Genomic DNA, 24,870 nt, shown 5'->3' with positions numbered 1-24,870 from the left:
GCTGGTCTTAAAGCTGAGATAGTGGCTATGACAAGTTCAGTTCACTAATGGTTTTACTGAACCACCAGAAAATGTTGCATCATTGCCATTTATCCTTTAGTGTCCTCTAATCAGAGTTGGGCAACTTCCTTCTTATCAATTTATGTCTAAGCACAGAAGAATCAAGCTATCAAGAAATAATGGTGGGAAGGTAAAGAACAGGGCTGGAGCCTTGAGGCACATAAAGAAAAGACAAAAAGCAGAGAGTAAGTCGTTAATGACTCATCAGGGTGGGACAGGATGTGGAGATGGCATTTCTGTGTGGCTGTGAGGTTTGTATGCACGTGTGGCTGCTGGCTGAGCCAGCACCACTGACACAGAGAGTCCCTGGCTGGAGTGCTATGGGATGTGTGCCTGGGTACAGGACACACTGCTAGGAAAAACACATCTTGGTGCTTGTGAACATGGGAGTGAAATCAGCTTTGTGTTAATGCAAACTCACCTTTTCCTCCAGTGAGCCCTTCTACTGGGTTCACTGCGTTGTTGCTGTGGCATTGCAGCATGATTTCTTGCTGACGGGGACAGGTGAGCACGGCTGGTACCAAAGTCAGAGCAGCAACGGATGGAAAGGACAGGGAGTGCTGCCTGCACTCCTAATAACAATAATAAAAGAATGTAGGCCAAATGCAACAGCTGCCGGTAAGTTTCCTCTGACCTTTGTGCTGTACGCGGGGTCTGGGCGCTGCTTTCGGCCTTGCTCCTTAGCACGGAGTGCTTTGGCACGGAGCCCCGATACCCCGAGCACCCACCCTTTGCATTGTGCAGGATTATTTGCACGGGGAAGCGAGGAGCAGGAGGCAGTGGAGCTTTGGGACAAAGCATCACTGCAAGCTGGGGCAGGATGTGTTTTGTTTTGTTTTGTTTTGTTTTTTTCCGGGGTCGGTGGGGATCCATGCAGGAGGAGCGTGAATCGCGGCGGGTGCGCCAGGCTGCACAAGGTTGGCTCTGGGCCCTGGGCGAGTGGACCGAGGGTGGTGCTCCCTCTGCTGATAAAAGCCATGAGAGACACTGACTTTGCCTTCCAGGACGCGTGTCGAGGAGCCCAGACCCCGACAGCACCAGCTACAGAAGCATAGGACCGAGGGTTGGCAGCAGAAGACAATTTTCCAGCCGCCTCTTCCAAGTACGAGCTCCTCTTCCTCTGCGTTTGTGCATGTGCTCGCTTACAGGCAGGATAAAGGGAACGAGAGGGTAAAACGAATGCAAGCTGTGTGTTTGCTTCCAAGTTGCACGGAAAACGCTGGTGAGGATGTGCTCCCAGCTGCAAGCCCTGAACTTGGCAGCCACAGAAGCTGTTGATTTAGATGTGTGGGGCGTCACCGACAGGCTTAGAATTGAAGGAGTTTTTTCTTGCCTTCATGTTCCTGGCTTGCAGTTTGTTTCAAGCTTGTACAGGTCCAGGTTCACCACTCATCTCATGTGACCAGGGCAAAAGAGCAAGTTTAGCTGTTTGGTTGTTTTTTTTTTCCCCCCTCTCATTTTTTTTTCCTTAAATCAGTGGTTTTTCCCTCTTCATTTTCTTTAGTGTGGGAGCTGTGCCTCCTGCTGGGGCTGACTTCCCCTGCCTGGCTTGCTGCCAGCCAGGCTGCTTGGCAGTGAGCATGCTTTTCAGAGATGTGCTGGGGCAGATGCTGCTGCCGCAGGGTGCAAGCAGAAGCCTCCTTGTGTGACAGCAGGCAGTAAAGCTTGGGCTTTTGTGTTCCCCAAAATCACAAGCAGCCCCAGCCCTGGCTTGACACTATTTGGTGTTTCTTTGGCAGGCGCTCACTGACTGTGCTGTTTGTTTTGCAGAATGGTGACTGCCAAGGTGTGGGTGCTGAAGAAGCATTTTGAGGGTTTCCCCAAGCCCAGCGACTTTGACCTGAAAAAGATAGAGCTGCCAAGCCTAAAGGATGGAGGTAAGTGGAGCCCCATCAGCTTTTGCCTGGAGGTTGTTGTGTTGCTGACGTATGGCTGTGCATTTGTAGAACTGTCCATGTGTCTCTCTAGCTCAGATTTTCACAAAAAGGCTTGGCACGGCTTGTGGCAAACCATGTGCCTCTGCAGAGCAGAGCAATTGCTCAAGGACATGTATACTGATGGGTTTAGTGCATTTTCAGACGTGCTGGCATCTGATGATACACATAGAATTAGGAGGCTGAACTTTAGCTCCATCATGTGGTGGCTCTGGCATGCCTTTCGAAGTCCCACAGCACTTAATCACACGTGGTGCCTCATGAGAGAGGTTTTCAACTCTGTTTGCAAATAAGCCTTGCTGGAGAAAATTGCTGAAGTGATACACCCTCAACACCAACCGTTGTAAGGAAGTGGCATTTGTTTAATTTAGGAGGAGAAAGAGAAGTGAACCTTGGCCACAGCAAGTGATGCAATTCTAGTAATACACAAACATGCTTTACTGTTGTAAAATTGTCATCTGCTTTACCTTGCAAAATCCTTTGCAGGAAGCTGGAGAAGATGGTAACCTCTGGCAGTGGGTTTTCAAAGAATCTTTTAATAGAATCACAGAATGGTTTGGGTTGGAAGGGACCTTAAAGATCACCCAGTTCCAACCCCCTGCCATGGGCAGGGACACCTCCCACTAGGCCACTAAGGCCCCATCCAGCCTGGCCTTGAGCACCTCCAGGGATGGGGCATCCACAGCGTCTCTGGGCAGCCTGTGCCACTGCCTCACCACCCTTATAATGGAGAATTTCTTCCTAATGTCTAAGCTAAATCTATCCTCTTTTAGTTGAAAACCATTCCCCCCGTCCTGTCATTATCTACCCGAGTAAAGGGTCCCTCTCCATCCTTTTTATAAGACCCCATTAAGTATTAAAAGGCCACAATGAGGTCTCCCCGGAGCCTTCTCTTCTCCAGGCTGAACATCCCTAGCTCTCTTGGTCTCTCTTCATAGGAGAATGAAGGAGAATTCATAGGAGAATTTTACTTGGATTTTTTTAGTATGGACAGATAGTCATGGGGGACTCCCACTGCAGTGAGAGTGAGGCCGTAACTGGGAGTAGTTAAGGCTGGAGTCAACTGGGGCTGGTCTTTCATTTAAAGAAGTAACAAGGGAAGACTTCTGGGAAGATTCTGCCTGCATTCAAAATCTGCTTTTTAACAATGCTTACCTATGATTTTTGACCATTGTAACAGCATGAGAATATGAATAAAAAGAGAAAAAAAATACACAGGCTTTACTTATGTGTTTAAGTTTTGAAAACGGTGGAGACTATAATAACTTATTTAATGCTGGAAATGTTGATAAAAGAATGAACCTTGATTTTTGGCTTCACATGTACATCCATACCATGCTGTTCCTCACTACACTGTTTGTCCTTTATGAAATTTACTCCAGTTTAGCAGGTGTGTCAAAGAAAACTCATTGAAGTGCTAGTAGTACTATTTAGGTTTACAAGCTGAAGGTTCGAAATATGATCTCTCTTGTAGGTACTTTAAAGCAATTTTATAGCATGCGTAGTTCTGTAGAGTTCATACACATTTAAGCAAAAAGTGATGCATACAGGTATTTACATGACATGGAGTCATTTTAAAGAGGCAGTCTTTCCTATGTTACACAGTTTTCTTCCTGCTCACTCTGAGCTGTGGAGGAATATTTGTGTCCAAATATATTTCTAGCTTATGTTAACTTGGCTGCTGCAGCATGGGCAATAGAAAGCATTATTAGGTGGAGGTGAACAGCTAATGCAGATTAAGCTACCTAGAAAACATGTGCTTTCTGTTCAAGGGAGCAAAGTGGTGTTTATATATGACATGTGCCAAGGTCTCTTACCACCCTCTGTTGGATGAATCCTGAGAAGGCTTTTTATATATATAGGTCAAAAAAATTCGTGTTTTGCTCAGGGGTTCTGGCCTACTGAGTCTTCTGCAGAGAGAGGAGGCAGATAAAGAAAAACAGGACAGAAAAGAAGCTAACTTTCTAGAGAGACATTTCTGAAAGTGTCTTGTAAGAGCACAGTGGTAATCCAGACAAAGCTACTGAATGTCATAGCTTCTTTTGGGTAGTTTTTTTATGCTAATATATGGGGTTTTTGAACTTTTGGGAGTTCTTAAGGTTTTTGTTAAAAGACTGGCTTGTGGAACCTATGCTTTATTGTACTGCTGATGCCCAGGAATTTGCTTTGTCTTTTGTTTCAGAGTTGCTGCTTGAATCAGTGTTTCTTAGTGTTGATCCTTACATGAGGTATGTCTTCTTCCCCTTGTTTTCTTTTTTCCTCCCTTTAAGTTGCTCGCTAACTCACTTGAGCTCCCAACTGAACCTTAAAAGAACATGTACTGGGAGTGTCCCACATTGCCAGAGTCCCAGATTTTAGCAAGCTTGTTCTTAAGGATACATATTCTAAATAGTCAGTTGCTGATATGCCTGTGTTAATAGTCAGTAATTCAAGCAGAAGGAGACTGGGAAAATTTACCCAGAGCTATGAGGATGTCTGGTAGACTCTAGTCTCAGAAATAATTCTTTGGAGTCCCAAACTTTTCGTAGTGGTGGACCATGCAGGGAAGATTAACACTATCCAGTCCCGGACACTTTAGCTCAGTGTTCAGTCAGGGTGGTATGCTTGAGTAGGTGTCCATGGAAGACATCCAATTACGTCATTACCGTGACAAGCTCTTTGTGGTCTGTTTGGCTGCACTGCTTATTACTGTTTCTGGGTCAGGCAGTAGATACTACTTAGTATACTTGGAAGATCATTGAAGTTGCTTACAATAAGCTGTGTCTCTGCCTGTGTTACAGACCTTACAGTCAAAGGGACATGAAGGAAGGAGACATAATGATAGGCACAGAGGTTGCCAGGTAAGATGTTCAGTTCTTTTTTTTCCATCCATGCGGCAGATGTCGAAGAAATGTACTGACACTTGGAACATTGTAGCCTATGTCATGTTTTTTTGCCTTCTTGGAGAACAACTAGGCCTCTGTTGCAAACTACATGTTATTTCTGGAGACGATATTACAAGGAGAGGCACAAAGGGCCAACTTTTGTACATGGCATGAAGGGTCAACTTCACGTTTTAAAATCTGATGTGCAGAAATTGCAAGCCCCAAACCATGCATGCTTACAATTCCAGCTGTGACTATCTCAGTGTCACCTAAGATGCAAGTCTAGATGTAGCCAAAAGGCTATCTGATCTTAAGTATATCCTTTTCTAATCTTGTGGTAATGATTTAGCTATACAGATGGTTCCCTTTGTCTGCTTGCTCCTGCTGCGCTGCCTCTAAGTAGCCATCTGAGAACATCTGTAGCCTCTTACTCTTGTGGTTCTCTGCAGGAACACTGAGGGCTGGGATATTTTCAGTATTTCAAGGGTGCTTACCTACTCCTTCCCAAGCTAATCTTCCCGTTGGGATGAGAAAGTGGAATTTCCATTTTGCGTAGAGATATCCTAAGTGTGAACTTCTGTTATTAGATACTGCCTTCCATCTGTTCCTAAGGAGCATTTTGTTACCACAAGAGGTTCCCTCTTCAGGATCTTCAACTTTTAAATGAGGTGCAGGTTTTCTGAAAAGGTAACTGCTTGTCGTAGCCTGTTTGTGATTCAGCTTCTCGCTTTTCCATCCTTTAATCCTAGCATCCTCTTTCCTACCTTTGAGCTCATAGGAACCCAGTCTGAATTCATACCAGACTGATGTTAGTCGTTTGTCATGGGTCAGGCTGAGTTTAGAATCCTCATGCCCAGTTTTCCTATGCTGATAAGAGACAGTAGCCATTTCAGGGAAGGCATCAGAAGCCTACAGCATCAGTAGGGTATGGACTAAATGTCCTGACATGAAATATTTCTTTTCTTCTGCATCAAAGGGCAACAGGAATAGAAGAGGAAAGAGACAGTTAAGATTTTCTCTCTGACAGGATATTCACTTTTTTTAAAATCTTTTTTCTTTGCTTGAACAGGATTGTAGAAAGCAAGAATCCAGCTTTTGCGGTTGGGGCCTTTGTTGTGGCTAACAGTGGCTGGAGAAGTCACTTCATCTCTGATGGGAAAGGCCTCCATCTCCTTCCTTCAAGCTGGCCAGAATCACTCCCCAGATCTCTGGCTCTTGGTACAGTTGGCATGCCAGGGTGAGTATTATGATTCAAAGGAAGCTGTCCTCTGGATTTTGCTATGCAGGGTGTTTCTGATTTTTTTTCCATCGTATTTTTCTACTACTATACTGTCTGGTCACTCTGCTTTAAAAAAGAAAAAGAAAAAAAAAAACACAAAAAACATGTATGTATCAGGACGCCCTCACCCTACAGAGGGTCTGAAGTTTGGTCCATCCTTTTGATCAGAGACTTGCCTTGGAGATTTTGGTGCCTGTCCTTGAGGATTTGTGGTAAGGCAGGAAGAGGATCCAGGAGGGATTGCAAAGAATCAAGTCTGGATTAACCTGAGTGGATTATTATTTAATTTATTTAATATTTTTAATTAATTAATTCATTATTAACTATTATTTAATTAACTGAGTGGATCAAATTTCAGTGGTTTATTGGCCATTCTGCTTCTGCCTATTATGCTCTTCTGCTATCGCTGTATTTCCAGAATTGTTGCCAAAATGGCAAGAGACAGCTGTTGTAAGGTGGAAGAAAATAGCAGTCCTTTAAATCACACTGCTGCAGACAGAGCTATTATGCAGGGGAAGCCATAATCACACGATTGCTTTCTCTCAGAATCCTGCTCATATTTCTTATCTCCTTCTGCGTAGTTTTTACAGGAGCTCAGGACTCCATGAGTCTTGCTGACACAGAAGGCTTTAAAAATTGTAGGAGTATTCCAAGTGATGCAGAACTCCTCAGATTTCATTCTGACATCACTCTAGATGCATCTTTTTCTAGACAGCAGCAATTCACCCTTTCAGTTAGGAACAAGTGGGAAGGAGGCTCTATACCTGAAGTTAGAAGAAATTAAAGAGAAACTTCTTGGGATTCTGGGCCAATTGATCTCATTACTTCTTACTCCTTCAACTTGTGAGCCCAAGGAAAGCTGTTTTCACATAAGGCAGACTTCTACCACACCATCCAGCTTCCCAGTAGTGTGTCTTATTTTTCTGGAGTGGCTGTAGCCTTATAATGGAAGTAAATGTGCTTACAAGCCAATTTAGAAAGTTGCACCTTTTTTCTTTTTTAATAGTATTTTTTAAGGAATGAGGAAAACTAAATCTTGTTCTGGTTGTGATGATATTTTGCCTTATTGTGGTCAATTCAGACCTCTGTGTCTGTTTTCTTTTATTGCTTGTTGAGCATCTTTCTTTTTCTTCACAGCCTTACTGCATATTTTGGTCTGTTCGAGGTCTGCAAGATGAAGCCAGGAGAGACAGTGCTGGTTAATGCTGCAGCGGGCGCTGTGGGCTCTGTGGTGGGGCAGCTTGCTAAAATTGGGGTGAGTGGCATGAACTGCTTGTCCTTTCACCTCAGAAGGCTGACCTGGCCTTCTGAGACCATGAATGGTCAAGGCCATGAATGATCAGGAGGGCAGGCATTGCTGAAGGCATGCCTGTAGTAAGCTCTTGAGATGGAACAAGCTGCTGAAGAGGTAGCAATGCTAGCTTTGGTTTGCTAGAGCTCAGGAACTCCTATGGTCGCAACAAGTGAATTTAAGGGAGAGCCCTCCACCCAACACTCTGACTGACATCCCGTGTTGTGAGGGCGTTTAGAAATGTTTTTCTTTCTTTCCTTGCAGGGTTGCAAAGTGGTTGGCTGTGCTGGCTCAGATGACAAGGTTGCTTATCTGAAAAAAATAGGCTTTGATGAAGCCTTTAACTACAAGACTGTTACATCTTTGGATGAAGCACTGCGTAAAGCCTCTCCCGATGGCTATGACTGTTTCTTTGACAATGTGAGTTCAGAAAGATGGCCTGGACCTGAACAGACTATTATTTTCCTTAGACTATAGCAGAAACTCAGTATGGAGTTTCATCTAAGTGATACGTAGGTTCTGTAAGAGCTTACTGTTTCCCTGTTCCCTTCCCAGATTTTTCTGCAGCTGCTGTGGGTGGTAACAGACAGAACAAACATTGAAACGCGAAGTTGGATTGTTAGTGCTAATTGAGGCTGAACAGAGAGGAACAGGTCTATTCCTGGCCCCACCTTGGAACACGCAGTCTTCTGCTGTTTCTGGAAACGGAGGGAGGATCAGTGGTCCCATGTTAAGTGGTCCAAGTGGCTACAAGGGTACCAGTAAACAAAGCAGTTGCAAGGCAAGCTTGTAAAAATTCCTAGAGTAGTCTGTCTACAGTTTCTGACCTCTCGCTGGTAGAACAGGTTTTAACAGGCAATGTGGACTGGTCTCAGTAGGCTGCTTGAATGTGAACGTCTTGTTCTATAGGCTGGGAGAGTTTAAGAGTATGGATGCAGTCAAACCATGTCAGTTCACCCTCAAGCCAGAGAATGAGCCCACTTTTTTTTTTTTTTTCATTTCCTAGTATACGTGGTGTATGCATTATACCGAGCTTTGTGAAGCAGATACAGAGTTAAAACTGGTTCCCTCTGTTCACAGATAATTTTTAGAAAGGTGATGTAGTCCTTGTAGGCGTTGGCTAAGAGTAAGGGTTGCTGCAGCCAGTCTTTGGAGGAATGGAGGTCAACTTCCCACCCTTGATTGAACCTGTTCTTTTCAGCACAACATCTCAATGCTGGCAAGTTTTTGGCAAACAATGCCAAAGAGTGGATTTTCTCTAATGCTGCACATCCTCTGCTTTGTGTAGGTGGGTGGAGAATTCTCCAGTATTGCCATCAACCACATGAAGAAATACGGAAGGATTGCAGTCTGTGGAGCCATCTCTCAGTACAATGACTCCGTGCCCCAGAAAGGTGTGTGCCTACTTCCATGTCTCTAAGTTTAGTTACTATTTGGTGACGGCAGAGTGGGACATAGTGGGAAATTCCTGAGATTTTGCTGGTTGTTTCAGCGTGCTAGTTGAGTCTGTGTGTGCGTATATATTCAGATAACAAACCACTGCTCTGGGGCAGCTGTTGTGTGACCACACTTACGTGTACACGCAGTCATACTCCTTAGTACACACTCATATCAGATGGAGAACATCAGCTGATTAGAAATGAAGGAGAGACTGTGAAATAAGAATCCCCAGGGCTCTGAGCAGATACAGATCAGTGGAAGGCAGCAGGTGTGGTGGAACGATGGCATTTACACAACGCATACTTTCAGATGAGAAAATGGATTTCCCTCAGGTTTTTAGATGAAACAGTTGGTTTTAATTTGTTTGTGTGTTCTTGTTTCTTTCTTCGCCCATCTCATCAGTGCTAATGTTTCAGTTAGTGGTGAAATTGTTGGGAAATATGTCTGAAATTAATATTCAATAGCATTAAATTTTCCAAATTTGCATTCTAGAAGAAATGAATGTTCTTAGGAACTACATTCTTTTTGACTTTAGACTCTCAAATCACTTTAAAAATGGGACAGGCTTTTTCAAGTGGGGAGATTATCACACATTTTTATTACTGAGGGAACTTTTTTTTATGTATGTAACTTTTTTTGAGCCTTAGCCAAGAGCACCAGAGCTCGGCAGGCTATCTAATAATCAGTGAAAACAGTACTTTGAGGATTAAGCTGAAGCCCCTCGGCAAAGGCCATTTTACTTCTGAATGAAACTTTTCACAAGTGCTGGGTGTTCAGCCTCACACAGCTTTAACAGCTCAGGGCTTTGTTTTCCAGGATGGCTCTGTCCCTGAACCCATGATCTTATTATTCTGGAAATTCTTTTTGGAAAGAATTGAAGTTGCCTCTGGCTGGAACAATGTGATTCAGTGTCCTTTACTGGCTAAAAGCTCTCTTTATGCATTGGGTCTCATTTCAAATGAGACTGGCATTACAGGCAGCTTGAGGGTTGGTTTCTTTCTCCTGCAGGACCTTATGTTCAGATTCCAATGATCTTCAAGGAGCTTCATATGGAAGGGTTTATTGTCACTCGCTGGAATAACCGCCGGGAGGAAGGTCAGAAGGCACTGCTGAAATGGGTCCTGGAGGTAAGAAAGGCAGGGGTAATTTTCTTTAAAAGGTGTACTTGCTTACCTCTTTGCAAGGGCGGGTCTCTTGTCATAGCTGGTGAACTGAGGTCCTGGTATGATTTTCTTCTACCTGACGTGATCTTTGAGCCTTTTGAGGACACTCAAACCATGCTGAATATGCCTGATGCCTTCCACTTCACTGAGACTTGCGATATTAGCCTGTGGTCTTAGATTAGAATCCCAGAAAACATATAAACTTTGGAAGAGGATCCTTCCAGAACCATTCTATACAATTCTCTGGCAATGAAGAGTTTCTTATTTAGAGTAATTCCTCTATTTCTCCTTCAGAAATCTCCTCTCATTTGTAGTATGAGCAAGCATTTCCACTGTACTGTTGTGCTGGAATTACTGGCAAAAATCAGTGCCCTTATGGAACCGGGAGCTGGGCTCTAAAGGGAGTTACCAGGATTTTTTTTTCTTTAATTTTATTTTTCTAAATGGAGGCTGAGTTTAAAACTTGATTCATGGCTGTGAAAAATATGTGAGCGTGAACATTGAAGGCTACAAGGCTTTTATCTTTTACAAATTGAGGATTTGGGGAGGGTCATCATTTTGATTTGTAATTCCATGCTTCACTACAGATAGAAACAGGCCTGGCTTTGAGGAAACAATCTACTTGCCCATTGTTTGGGGACTGAGAAGCACTAAATCTGTCCTGGTGATTTTTTTCAGCAGTGACTGTTGCTCCCTCTTCTGACTGCAAGGGGGGGAATCGTGCTACAAAAGCAGATTCTTTTATGGAATCACTATACCCAAACCTAGTTTTGCAAAGTTACCCTGTTGTGCACCAGCTTGCATGTTTCAGACGGAGCATACAAGCTGGAGAAAATTCATTGGTGGCAATTTAGTCTCATGAAGATTGTGAAAACTAAGCAGCTGATGAATGATCACTCAGCAGTTTCCTTTCCTCCTTTTGACAGGGAAAAGTGAAGTACCATGAACAAGTCACTGAAGGATTTGAGAACATGCCAGCAGCTTTCATTGGAATGTTAAAGGGAGAAAATCTTGGAAAAGCTATTGTAAAAGTCTGAAGGCCACACATTCCTCGGGAGGCAGGCAAAGGAGAATGTTTCTGTTCAGCTTTGTGCTTCTAACTCACTGTTCAAAAGGTATATTTCAATATTTTTGGTGGAAGTTGGTGAAGATAACCTCTTAATAACTGGTCATATAACTGTAAGTGTATGCCAGTGGGTTTGCTCTTGAAGAACTTGAGACCTGCTTCCCGAAGCTAAACAAAAAAGCCTTAAAACTGTTTAACCTCATCAGAAGTGTAACTGATTTAATAGTAGTTCGAACAAATCTAAGTTGACTCGTAGAAAGAAAAAGGCCATTCTGAAAGGTTTTCCAGCTGATGGCACATCTGATGACTAATGTTTACCTATTGATTTGGTCCAGAACTCAGCAAGAGGGAATTTAATTTTGTAAACAATATTAGGGAGCAAAGATCAGGCAAACTGTTCAGGGGTTCCCAGTTTCCTCAAAAGGCTGGCAATTTTTTTAAAAAAATATCAGGAAATACAGGCATCTTAGTTATTCTGGGCCTATGGAAAGAAAAAAAAATAAACCTATAACGGATACTTCAGCTGTGTCACAGTTCTCTTTGTGGAATGCCCTGCTCTTCACTTCCTTGCACTTAACACACATGCTTGCAATATTTTAGCCACCCTATTTCTCCCAGCAGATCCCACAATACGGGTGGTATGGCTAGGTCACGTATTTCCTTGAGTAATGCGGGGATTGGTGTGTAACCTTAAAGCTGGGCTTGCCGTGCTGTTCACCCTGGCTGTCCCTGAAGATGACATCCGTATGCTGGCCCTATCTGTGCTACATTCATGTGCAGGACCTGCATGGTGCTGAGTGAAGGAGACTCAGATTAGCAACAATAAACATCTTAGACATATTGAAAGAGCTGAACAAGAACACTGTTAGCTACAGGCTACAGTTAGGTTACAGAAGGTGATGATGTTCCATCTCCAAGTGAAGAATAAACACAGATATAGAATTCTTGGTTAATTTTTGTTTTCTTGTTATTGATCTCTGAAGAGAGATTGCAAAAGGCCCTAGTGTCTTTACAGGGGCAGAATTAGATGATCTGTCTGTCAACAGGAAGAGATCATTTAAGATTTAGAGCAACTACTAGAGGAGAGGTGCTTGTTGCTTTATAGGGGTTTCTGAAGGGAAAGGAGCACCAGCCTGTGTTAGCTCCAATGCTGTGGTTTTCAATTGGCCTCTGAGAAAATTAATACCACTGCACAGTGTGGAAAAACATAGAAAAGGGAGTTTGTTGCCAGTAGGTTTCCATTCTCCTATGTAGAGGCTTGCTTTTGTTTCACCTTTCTTTAATGAGAAATTTTCAGAAGACTTGCAAATCCTAAAATACTGAATTGTTTTAAGGTCACTAATTTCACGATCTTTTGTTTCAAGTAAAGCTGTGATTTGTAGCCAACTAAAAACAATCACCGGGGGTTCCTGTGAACTACCTGCAAGGTAGTTCTACTACAAAAACAACTTTATTTGTAAAACAACAACACCTTTCATTGTCAGGTATCGAGATATCGCCTTGAGTTCTCCCCGTAGTTTCTCCACTGGTTGTCCTTGTAGTTTTTTTTTTCCAGTGTGTTGAAAATAAAGAGTATGAAAACCAAAAGTTTTCCTGACTGTCATGGGACCGAGAGTGTCAGTGGCACAAGAGTAAAGATAGGTTAAAATTCACAAAAACTTTGTATTTTTCTACCCTTGGTCTATTTCTCCCTGTGAAGCACACAGACTAACCTTGTGAGTACAGCTGGCATAAAGAATTTAACAAGGTGCCAGGGTCCCCTGGAGAGCAAAGGTACAGCTGTGCAGTGCTGGGATAGGCCCTGTCTGCCAATAAATGACTTGTGTGCTTTTAGGCAGAGCACTAGTAGTATCACTGCTGTCCAGCCTGTCTTCCATCCAATTGCACAAGGACTGTGAGCAGGCAAACACACTGGTGGCTGTCACCCTTTGTCTAACGCTAACACTCTGAAACTGAAGAGAGAAGCTTCCTGGGAAAGGAAAAAGGAGTTCTGGAGTTTCTAGAAGTTCCAGAAGGCCCCATGCTCTCCTCTAGCCCATTACCTAGAGCTACCACCACCCCCGTGCACAAAGGAAAAGGCACAAGGCATTCCCAGAGTGCCTGCATAAAAAAAAATGTACAGAAACAGTCACTGCCGCCTTGTGGAGACTTGCATGGCACAAACGTGTTTTCTCAGGCAGCTGCAAGTGGGAGCAAGTCCTCATGCAGCTCTCACGCTATTGCACCCCGTTTACCAGCCTGGACCATCTCTAGAGCGGAGGAAAAATTTCACTTGGATTGTCACCACACAGCTTTTTCAAAGTTCCCTCAACTCTTCTACATGATCCTTACCAAATCTGCAGGCATCTGAGTGGGTATAATTCTTACCTGCAGGAAACATCCACTGAAAAAGAGGAGGCCAAAAATAAGGATGCCACAGCATGGTTCCACCTCTGCTCAGCTTACGGAGCTCACCACCTACTAGTCCCACACAACGAGGGAACGAAGGCCAGCAGCTGCATCCCACGCACAGCTCCTAATCAGACTTCTCCTCCTCCTCGCTATAGCTTTGTGTTTGGTATCCTTATCAAGACCTACAGGCAGATGTTTTGAAAACTAGGGTAGACTTGCTACACCCTGTTAACCACTTAAGATGAGCTGACTCCATGCCATGGCCAGGCCCCTGGTCCTCCCTCAGGCCTGCACTGCCTCCTGTCAGCACGTCAGCCTTTCCCACCCTTCACAAAGGGTCAGGGCCACAGGCTTTGGTCTAGCTAGGATTTCACAAACAGTCCTCAAACAGCTGAAATCTGCATGCACTGGAGCTTGGCACAGAGGAACTGCCATGCCGCACTTCACTAACTGCAACAGTAGAAGGAATCTGCTCCCTATGCATATCCCAGTGCTTAGAAACTTGGCCCAGTTGCTCCTGCTACTACTACATGTGTTTTGTTTCTATAATCAGTTAAAAAAGACAACAGAACTAATGGACTACAAAATTGCTGGGAATGTGTCTGCTATGAAGTTGATATCAGGCAAGTTTTGAACACCATGTACCTTGATAAGGTATTAAAAGCTGTTTTTTGTCCCTGCTACAGCCAGTTAGCTATGATGAATGAACACCAAGAAATCAGAACTATTTCAAATGCTATTCTATCAAATCCAAGCCTAACATAATTCAGGTCTGGGAAAGAACAAAAAGGTAACAGTCAGCTGGAGCTGAAGTTCGGCTGAGCACTAGTGATGTGGAAGTGATGTGCTGGTGCTTAAGAATAATTTCCCCCAGTGTATTACAGCAGTCTTGGAGCATGGCTGGAATTAAGGAGCACAGCTATTTCACCTCAGTCTAACCCTGCATTTTTCCCTTGTCCACTCACTGTAACGCCTTTGTCTTGGCCTTTCCTTTCACAATTCTCTGGTAAAGCCTAGTCATCCCAGCCACTCATTCAATTTCTGTGCACGAGGAAGTATTTCTCTTCCTGTCAGCCAGTCCACTCTGAGGCTGGAAGCTACGTAACAGGCACCTGGAGAAAAACTTCTTGCTCTACTGGTTTGACAGCAAGGCACAGATCTCAGCCATTTTATAGCCAAATAAAATAAGACTGCAGTCATTACCTGAGGGGAGGATAACTCCTTCCCTAAAGGAACCCTTGCTCCCAGAAGTAGCCTTTATATGTTTTCTCCACCAAATATGTAAGAAATGTGGTGTACATTCAAGTCAGTCAGTCGTCTACTGTTTCCCCTTTAAAGGCATTTTCTCAGATCACAGGATCAAAGCAGGTCACATCCCTGCTTCTCACCAGAGCTAAATGATTTCAAGGAAAGCAACTCAGCTGCTTTACGTTCTGAAATATGGTAATACTGGTCTCTCTCCTTCAAGCGAAGGACAACTCCATTCAGCAAGCAAAAACCACACTCGTTGAGTTCTCCAGCATATTACTTAATACCTGTGTCTGGGCATATGCCCCAAGTTTTCAGCGAGGTTACTTGGAACCACTGCATTTGGGTGGTGTGGTTTAACCCAGCAGGCAGCTCAGCAGCACACAGCTGTTCCCAAACCACACTCCCTCCCCCTCACTATCCCTCTGTGGGAGGGAAAAGAGAACCAGAAAACAGGTAAAATCTGTGGGCTGAGATAAAGACCACTTAATAGGACAGAAAGGGAAAACAATGACAAGAGAATAAAAGCAAGTGATGCACAAAGCAATTGCTCACCACCCACCAAAACCAATCCCATCCCCTATCAGCAGCATCCCGCAGTGCTTCTGTCCCACATGACGCCTTATGCTATGGGACCTCCCTTTGGCCAGCTGGGGTCAGCTGTTCCTGGCTGTGTCCCCTCCCAGCTCCCTGCGCACCCCCCAGCCTCCTCCTGCTGGGGCAGCATGAGAACCTGGACAGGCCTTGGCTCCATGTGAGCACTGCTCTGCAACAGCTAAACATCAGCGTGCTGTCAGCATTGTTCTCATCTTATATCTAAAACACAGCACCATACCACCTACTTGGAATAAAATTAACTATTCTAGTCCAAATTATGACACTAGGGCAAAATATACATTTTTAGCAGGCTGAAGCCCATGTTCCTGCCTGTAGAAACTGAAAATACTGCAACAGAGGGAGCTGAAGACTTGCTGTCCTTGCAAGAGCTACTTTGCAGCCTTCTGAGCAGAGGACTTATTTCAACCTTTCTGATCCTGCCCCATTCCTAAGCGAATTTGCAGTCACTTCTGTATCACCTAAATATTTCAGAGCTCCATCCTGTTAAACACAGCATTACCTCAAATTTAACATGAGCATTACTTTCTAATAAGTTCTTTTGCCTGCTCTTAACAGGTAAGAACCTGGTCCTGCCTCACCTCAGCAGAAACACTGTAGGTTACACTTAGGTTACTGCTTCCTTAAAGGATGAAGGGGTTCCTGCCACACTCTGCAGCTGCATTTGTCAGTAAAACAGCCAGAGCAGCAGGGAAAATAATTCTGCTCCTCATTGTATCAGCGCAACCCAGAGCTTACATCCAAGAAGATTCTTGATGGCTCATCCTCAGCCAGAGGGTGTGGTCACTTCTTGGGAATGGAAAAATCGTTTGGACAGGGAGCATAGGCAAAGTGCTGAAGGCTCCCAGCCCTCCTGTCCACCAGGAAATTCATGCATGCCTCTGATGTGAGTGTGATCTGAGTCACACATGAGCTGCTTACCACAAAGAGGCTCACTGATTCCACATTTGTGGACAGATGTAGCAGGAAGTCTTGCGTTTTCATCAGTGACAGTCCATGAGCAACGCAGCTCGCCTAGCCCCAAAACCACCGCGTTAGGTGTAGCTGCTAGCTACAGCCCCGCTTCCTTGTTTACTGAGCCTTATCCAGGAGACAACACCAAGGCCAGCAAGAAAGCCATTTTGATATGGAGGGGACAAGGCAGTTCTCCTCAGTAACTGTGCAAACAGCAGTTAAACAGCATGCAGAGGCTGGCAGGTTAATTAATCTAGACAAATGACAGGTCTGGAGGACTGTCGAGTCCAGTTTACTGTCTAGCACAAGGTGTATCCAGCATGGTGTAGGAATGCAGTAGATCAGTTAAGTGAAGACAAGAACATACAAATTTAAAATATCTCAGGCTTAAGACATGATGAGTTTTGCCTCTTTAGCCCTGTGCCTAGGCAGTAATCTGGAACAACCAAGGAGCCCAACCCAGAGGCTATATGCACACCACTGCCAGCAGAACCAGATCATACCCCAGTGGCAAGGGAAAACTGAAAAGGCAAGAAGGCAGCAGCCCCAAATCCTACCTTACTTCCCTGGCAGATTTTGTAGTATGTTCAGGTACTTGTACTATGTTTAATAAACACGTCGCCTTATCTTCTAAGCCTAAAATAAGGCTTGAGAAGTGAACCTTTAACTAAGAAGAAGCCACCCATATCAGTGATACCCACTTTTCCACAACTCCCAAGCTAATCTTTTTGTACCTGCAAGCCAGACAGCCACCCTTCAGATACAGCATGGCAGCTACCACCTGAGTAATGTGCCAGCAGTCTTCCCCTAAAGCAACCACCAGTGATATCCTTTCAACACTTACTTTCCATGCTCAGCAGTAACCCCATATTAGATTGTTGTTTGACAAGAGCCTTTACATCCAGACAGTATTCCTTTAACACCGCAAAAACCGGCATCTCAGTGACATTAAGAACTCGCTCACATCTTCAACCAAGCACAAGGCAATAATCAAAAGTGTAGAATTTACACTTTATTGTATTCATTTACATAGATTAAATGGTAGAACCTTCTTGATCTAGATAGCTTGGTTGGATTTTTTTTAAGTAGAAAAGTTACAGGCTATAATTTAGCCGAAGCAGGCATGCTCCAATGTCTCCATGGCTGGAGATTAGACTAGACTTTTAATGGTCTCTTCCAGCTTCTCTTTATTGGCCCCAGAGAATTCCTGCACCTGTAAAGAAAGCAATTTTTAGAAGCGCATAACATCTAGTTGCATAACATCCAGAAACATAGGTCTATGCAGCTCTGCTACCACTAAGATTTCCTTATGCCCAGAACACGGCACATTCTGCATGGGCTAAGCTATTCACCTCCCACTCAACTCACAAAAATTGGTGCGCTCTGTTAAGAATCACTCTCAGACTACCACGGTTGGGAGCCTTTGACATGTAAAAGGGAAAAACAATTGATCCTGAACCAGTGCTGCCTAAGAACTAAAAAAATACAGGCTTGAAGGAACTCTGGGTGTCACCTCTCAGCACAGGCATCCAAAGTTACCTTGGTTTGCTCCAGACCCTTTCCTATCAAGTTCTGAAAGGATTGCTCGGAATGACCTGCCCCAGAGCCTGACTTCTACAAAAACTGTCCCTGATGCAACTTAGACAGCAAAGACAGGCAACATTCGTGTCTCAAAAGCACTGGCTGCCTTCCACTACCTGCAGGGGTGCAATATACTTATGGCATTACACAACAGCCCATAAGACTGCTTGCTTGATACTCATGTGTCCAGAGAACACATTGACTTTTCCAATTACATTTTCTTGTTTGAATCAGTGGAAGTTTATCCTGAGAAGACCAAAGGTTCATTATCACTCACCATTTGGCCCCATATTTATGGGAATGGAAGCTCAGCAAACATTTAACACCTGCTTTTCAAGGAGCAATTCCATTGCCTTCAGCCATGACCTCATAAGGCATTTTTTAATTTTAGAAAAGCTTATCTTCAGCTTCCTCAAACTATAGCCCCAGATTACACAGTTATCTCACTGTGTCTTTACTCCGGGCAGATAACCAGTACCCTGTGCTGTCACTACCCTGCATCTCACCTATCCACCTTGGCAGAGGGGCTCTGTTCAGCTCTCTGGCAGAGGGATGACCTCCCCTCCACGGGTTGTACAGTCTATGTGAAAGCACCCAGGCAGCTGTTTCAGCTGGGTGTATATTCAGCACAAGTTAGGCTTCTGTTAGGGTTGCATAAAGTCATGGAATCCAGTCATGTCTCTGCTTGAACATGATTTCCATCCAGATAACAAATGCTGACCAAGATCAGCAGGGCACTACGACAGTCTAGAACACTTAACCTGGTGTCTCCTGAACATCCACCTGTATAACCTGTGACGCTCAGTTCACTACGCTGCTCAGTAGGGCTTGCTTTATCAGCTGATGGCCCTCGTTGCATTTGCTGCAACACTAAGATGAACCAACTGCTCTCCTGACTGTCCCAATGCCAGTTGTGCCCCAGATACACTATTAAGAGAAAGCACACCATGTGATCTAATACTCTCAATCCTCTCTTTCAAGTGTTCGAAAGAGGCCTGCCTCTTCCAGGAAAATGAACTCCGGGAGTTGAGCCTACCTTCTTTCCGTTCTTGTAGAACTGGAATGTTGGCATGCACTTCACCTCACAGTGTGCAGCAACATCCTGGAAGAGACAGAAAGCAACTTTCAGTTGTGCACATCTGAAGGATGTTCAGTTTAGAACCCACTAGTTTCCTTCTGATTAGGGAAATAGGGCAAAGCCACTACTGTTGAAAACGAAGCAAAAGCATCTGATATTAACATCTCCCTGAAGCAAACCTATGAGATTCTCTCTTCAGCATCTAATCCATAGATAACAAGAGCATGTTCACTATACCTGGACTGTGCTTTTTTTTTTTTTTAAAAAAAAGGCCTCTGCATCAAAACAGAACACTATTTGCCAGGCTCCAGAGCTCTACAGCAACTCTTCTGTTTCAACCTGACATTGTTCAAGTACTTATTGAGCATTGCTTGAATTGCTATAGAGCAGACATTTTATTGGTCTCGATTCAAGACATAAAAGGGGCAACAGTGCCAAAGGCAGTGGCAAGACCAGACAGTCTTGCAGTTGTGAGCCATTAGTTTCAGGAAAGATTGCATCAAAGCAGATTAAGGCCTCTGAGACTAACACTCCCTCCCAAAGCACAGAGCACCAGTGTTCGCAAGCTATCTAATGCATGCCATGGGGGTTAGACTATGCAGACAAAACAGTCTGAATTTTTAAAGGACACCTGAGAAGAACATTCTTTGCAGTATAGTTGCTAAGCCCCTATCTCATTTTGTTTTAGTATCTCCAAGGGCATCTAAAGACATTCTTCACTGTCACATGTGTGGATCTCATCAGCAACCCTCTCTCAGCACCACCCCGACCATACCTGGGCGTCATCCACGTCGATTTCGATGAACACCACATCCCCAAATTTATCACACAAACTCTAGAATGAAATACGAAATTTTGTAGTTAGTGCTCCAGGAAAGCTAGCTTTTAAGAGACACGTTCACAGAAATTGTAACCCTGGTGCTGCTTCCCCCAGTGCGACTTGCCACATTATCTTAAAGAAGCTATGTTACTGACCAGAGCAGAAAAAAATAAATTTTCTGCTCCAATCCACATAAGACTGATGAAACTTGTTGAAACCCATTCCCTGGGGAGAAGCCTCAAATAAGCACAGGAGAAAGGCCTCTACTTCTCTTACAGCCTACAGTTGATCACAGAAAGGTGCTACAGCTTATTTCAATGCAGTTGGAGGAAGTTACAGCCAGTATATACACAAGGATAAACATTGTTTTAACTCCATTATCCCAAGTTCCTGAAGCAATGCAACTATTACACCCCCATAGACAGATGCATGGAAGCCTTAGGACAGCAGCAGCTCAGTGTCGGCCCTCAGCTGTATCAAAGGCCAGCACGTTTTACTAAATAGTAAGAGAGTAGATACTTCTGCAATTTCTCTCCCTTCCAGAAAATACTGCAAATTAAGTGGACAAAGGAAGTTTCCTCCGTATTACTGACAAGCACCGCAAAATATTTGTATATACTTCAGCATAGCCGCTGACAAAAACAGGTCTTAACAATGCTACTTACATGGAAAAACGGCTTGATCATTTTGCATGGTCCACACCATGTGGCCGAGAAGTCGACTACTACAAGCTTGTCACCAGCAGACTTCAGTTCTGTCTCAAATTCAGACTGGAAAGAAGAAGGAATTGAGCACGTTAAGAACATTCTCTGCTATGCAAAAGGATTTAGACTAAAGCGGAAGCTAGCTTTCCCTCAGCCTTCACACACTAATTTCACTTAAAATAAGCTATTTGTATCATCATGCACATGCTTCTGTGTGAATTGCTTTCATCAGGATTAGCATCCGCCAGTGTCTGACTCATGTAGGACATACCACAACGCCCAGTCGCCACAACTCAGTGAACTGCTGAAGTTAACCTAGAAATTAGTCTGGCCTGTAATCCTCAACTCATACTGAGTAGTGCTACGCTCTTAATGTGAACCTCGTGGTCTGGAATATTCTTTTTTTTTTCCATCTGTGGCTTGATGAAAAGACTTCATTTTCTCCTGGAACACCTTCCTCTGCAGAATTTGAGGGCAAGCTTTTGCACGCTCTTCCAGTTTGATACCTCTTCCAACCAACAGAGAGTAACAAATTGATGTCGTGTGGTTTACAGCGTATTTTCTAAAGCAACAGCTTCACAGGGTAAGTATTTTACTTATTTTGCCAAGTGAACCCAAGCGCAACTTCAATAGCCAAGCCAATGTTACACAGGGACTACACAAATAACAAGTCTGTTGCACTTGGTCACACCAGTCATTTCTAGATTATGTTCTGTGCAATTTAGGGCTCCTTACATGCCATTAACCATATTTTCAAAGAGTGAATGTTCTAGCAGAAATGCAAGACATTAAAAGCAGTAACTATTTGCATGCTAGCAGAGGGCAAACAAGTATCTCAGGCAGAAGCAGAAAATGCTAATGCTCATCAGCTACTTCCTGACAGCTTCTTTCTAGAAAAAGGACGAGCCACTTCGATATTGCTCAACCCTGCTCTCACAGCAACGCAGGCTTCAGGAGAGCTGTTGATGTAGGCTTAGTTTCAGACATTGCACCCAAAGGGTAGCTGCTTTACTCTCCTCAACCCCACAGGGCAGCACACTGGGGTGCTGTCAGTAGAGGCTGAATAAAAGCAACATGTGTGCTGCCATGCCTGCAGTGTTTAGCCTTACCAACACCAGCTAACTTGAGACTGGAGCTTAGTAAGCCATCTCCCCACTTAGAGAATGCCGTGCAGGCAGGCAGCCAAGAGCACAAGCAGCCTAATTAGTCAGAGTTTTAACAAACAAGCAGAGGACCCCCCATCAGCATTCGTAGGCATATGCAAGTCTTCATAACTTGTTGCAGCTCCACACACATCAGGCATCACAGCTTCCCACTGAAGCTCTCACAGCCTCCCAACGCAGCTATCTTCAGACATGCTGCCTCCATACGCTGAGCTCTTCCACCCTTGCATCTTGGATGTTTGGAGCCTACTCTGCTGTAAGATCAGCAGCTAACACTCCCTAACACCTGCTCTCGGTCTGAGACACAGAGCAGGAAGTTTTCCTGTCTCCCCACACTCCTGTACTAACACAGAACGAACTCCTGCAGCCCAATCTCAAAAGCACGCTGTTCCCACCAAAGCTCAATGTCCATGTATGTAGCAGTCCGCGCTATCTGCTCCCTGCAGCTACTTGAGCCTCAAGTTCCTCAGCCAAGCCCCATTCCTCACCACCTCCAAACCGTACAACTAGATTTTTCGGTATGGCTTCTCACACCTCTGCATTAACATCATCAGCTCTTAGCTAGTTCTGCTTCCTGCACCTACCAATCAGACCACCTTCCTCATTTCTGGTTCTTCTGTCCAGTTCCATAATTGTCGTGTTCTACAACGGGAAGTCCAGCCCTGGGATGCACTGGTCATATGGCCACACGTCTCGGGTCGCTATTGTACACAACAAGGACAGAGCAGGAGGACAGGATTCCTCCTGCTGGCCACAGACCATACACCCCTGGACGTGTGGTCTCCCTTGACTGCAGTCAGGTGTTACCCTAAGAGGCACCTCCACTATCAGATGAAGTTGCTGTGGGGAGCCCAAGGAGAGACGCAGGGTGCAAAGGTGCTGGCTCTTGTGAGTCAAGAGATATCAAACTAGGAGAAAGTGTTGATTCTTTTCCCAGAGAGCTTGAAGTCCCTGAAGACAGCAGTGACAGAAAAACTACTTGACCTTTCTGACTTGCATTGTGTGTCAGCTGTGTGACTTGACAAGCTTTCATATAAAAACCTTTGTTAACAGACAGGACACCTCCCACCACAAGCCTACTTAGTCACACTGTTAGAGGATCTTTACAACTTCCTTAGCAATACTTTCTTCATCTTACTGTGGGGAAAACCTCTGACCAGTTTTTTGAGTATTCAGCGACAACCTCCTCCCCGAGCACATGGAGGACCTCGTTTTGCTTGCACCATCCTCCAGCAGAATTATGCATGCTGCATTCTCCGCTAACAAGTCTCAATTTCTAAGGGCCAAGTCAGAGAAAAGAGGTGGCAATGAGAGGCCCCAGTGCAGCAGGGATTCCCAGGACCAGCAAATACCTCAAAATGGAGGCTACTGACCAAGGACAATGCTGTGAGAAATTTACTGCCCTCAGCAGCACACGAGATAGCTTTAACACAGCACCTTAGTTATAAACATTTCCAACACGTATCAAGTCGCCCTTGAACTTGGATTAACTCAATCATCAGATGACTGCCAATGGCTACTACATAATTTAGTGCCTGTTTTATTTTAAAAAAAAAACAAAACACAAACACAGAAGCTAGCATAAACAGACCAAAGACTAAACTGCCTGAGCCCCTTAGCAGAGACCACTTCTGAAACTACCACCTGCACCCAAACCTGCAAGTTGCCAAGCCTTGCTGTGACTCAGGTAGTAGAGGCAGCTGGTGTGAAGAGGAAAGCTTCAGCAACACCAGCTTTTTAAACAGGTCATTACACCCTGTTAGCTTCTGCTATAGAAGGCACCATGGCACCGTCATCCAAACCTGTTACAATTTTCACAAGTCATCCATCTCAGGGTGACATACTTCAGTCATGGGTTCACTACTGGGAACCTGAGGTGGACTAGCGGAGCATGCTGTGGGCAGCCATTCCTCCAGGGCTAGTCAGGTTTTGAAGACATTGTTAGGACACAGACCATATCTAGCTAGCTGTTGTGCTCACATTGCTTTAAAATCACGTATAGAACAGTTAAATTTTGCAAGCAGCAGGAAAAGGGGTTTCCCCTCTGTATCTGAACAGAATGCAAGTCTGCCTCACCGCAACACGGAATTAATCTGGAAAGCTCAGCTGCGCTGTACAATGTTTTACCGATGTTAAAACCTTGATGTCAGCGCGACCCAAGTCCATGCCCTCGGTGGACGAGCAACACAACTGTGCTTTAAGTCCAGCTCAGTATTTAAATCAATGCGCACAGACAGCAGCAGAGGGAAGCCCTCACCACCCGTTGCACTAGAGCTGGCCCTTCTTGCAAAGCCGGGTCCACTGACTCCATTTTAAGCGTTCCAAGACTACACCAAAACTCCCAGATCTTACTCAAAGCTATCCTCTTCCGCAGCTCTGTACGGCAAAATGGGGGGGACGGACACGCAAACAAAAATAAGAGGCTGAATTTCTATAATAACCCATCTTGGGGAAAATAAGGCACTCCGTTGGCTTTAAGCTTCCTGCCTCCGCAGGTATTTGAGCTTTGGCCATGAGACCTGTCAGACGTAAATACCTCTGAGGTTTAACACGGGAAGACCGCGGTGTTTTTCATTATGCTGCAGCAGGGCGCTGCCCAGAAGGCACAGGGGAAAGCACACCAACCCGGGTGCCAGGCACCACTCGGGAGCCCCTCACAACCACACCAAGCCCGGCTTCCGACCCCATTTCAAGCTGGGAGCACGGGACCAGCCCAACAGGACCCTCTTCCCCCGAAACGGCCTCGCTCGGAGGACATCCGCCAAGCGCCGAGCCCCCCTCACCGCCTTCAGCCGCCCCCAAGCCCAACAACGCCCGGCTCTCCCCGCCGCTCACGGCGCGCCCTCCCCCAGCCCGCGGCTCCCCTCAGCCCCCCTCAGGCGGCGCCCAACGGCTCACCAGGCTGCCCACGCTCTTCACCATGGCGACGGCTCACAGCGGTTGCCCGGCGGCAAGAAGGGAGCCCGACGGCCTCGATCCCCGCGTGCGCACGCGCGTCCCGGCTGCGCTGCCTCCGCCCGCCGCCTGCCTCCCGGCCACTCGCCCTCCCGCCGCCCGCCTCAGCGCTCTGCCGCCGCCCCCCGCGTGCCGCCCTTATATAGCCGCCGCCGCCGCGCGCGCCGCCGCGCAGGCGCGGAGGGCTGCCCCCCCCCGCCCCGCGGCGCCGCTCGGCTTCCCGCGGGCGCGGGTGACGTCAGGGGCGCCGGGAGGAGGGCGGGG

The 24,870-nt window shown here is 45.3% G+C and overlaps 2 protein-coding genes across 4 annotated transcripts; one reads left to right on the top strand and one right to left on the bottom strand.

Annotated features, from left to right (window-relative positions):
* The first annotated feature begins 332 nt into the window (after window positions 1-332).
* Window positions 333-11,619, top strand: PTGR1 (prostaglandin reductase 1). 2 transcript variants are annotated; one of them, XM_080574347.1, is made up of 11 exons: window positions 333-678; window positions 1,065-1,162; window positions 1,831-1,937; window positions 4,177-4,222; window positions 4,775-4,834; window positions 5,928-6,095; window positions 7,275-7,392; window positions 7,693-7,848; window positions 8,717-8,822; window positions 9,877-9,995; window positions 10,958-11,619. In XM_080574347.1, exons 3-11 carry the CDS (start codon window positions 1,832-1,834, stop codon window positions 11,066-11,068), a joined length of 990 nt encoding a protein of 329 aa, XP_080430473.1. In that variant the 5' UTR covers window positions 333-678; window positions 1,065-1,162; window position 1,831; the 3' UTR covers window positions 11,069-11,619. The 2 variants fall into 2 exon arrangements, with proteins under 2 accessions (XP_080430473.1, XP_080430472.1); XM_080574346.1 differs by lacking the exons at window positions 333-678; window positions 1,065-1,162 and adding an exon at window positions 1,639-1,718.
* Window positions 11,620-17,297: 5,678 nt separating this feature from the next.
* On the bottom strand, window positions 17,298-24,728 carry TXN (thioredoxin). Of its 2 annotated transcripts, XM_080574364.1 has the most exons (5): window positions 24,550-24,728; window positions 20,450-20,554; window positions 19,740-19,799; window positions 18,923-18,988; window positions 17,298-17,518 (listed from the first exon to the last, which is right to left on the bottom strand). In XM_080574364.1, exons 1-5 carry the CDS (start codon window positions 24,571-24,573, stop codon window positions 17,456-17,458), a joined length of 318 nt encoding a protein of 105 aa, XP_080430490.1. In that variant the 5' UTR covers window positions 24,574-24,728; the 3' UTR covers window positions 17,298-17,455. The 2 variants fall into 2 exon arrangements, with proteins under 2 accessions (XP_080430490.1, XP_080430491.1); XM_080574365.1 differs by lacking the exon at window positions 19,740-19,799 and having other exon boundaries at window positions 24,550-24,726.
* Window positions 24,729-24,870: the final 142 nt, after the last annotated feature.

Source organism: Anser brachyrhynchus (assembly GCF_964034855.1).
Source record: "Anser brachyrhynchus genome assembly, chromosome: Z".
Lineage (NCBI taxonomy): Eukaryota > Metazoa > Chordata > Aves > Anseriformes > Anatidae > Anser > Anser brachyrhynchus.
This window is presented reverse-complemented; position numbering and strand designations above follow the sequence as displayed.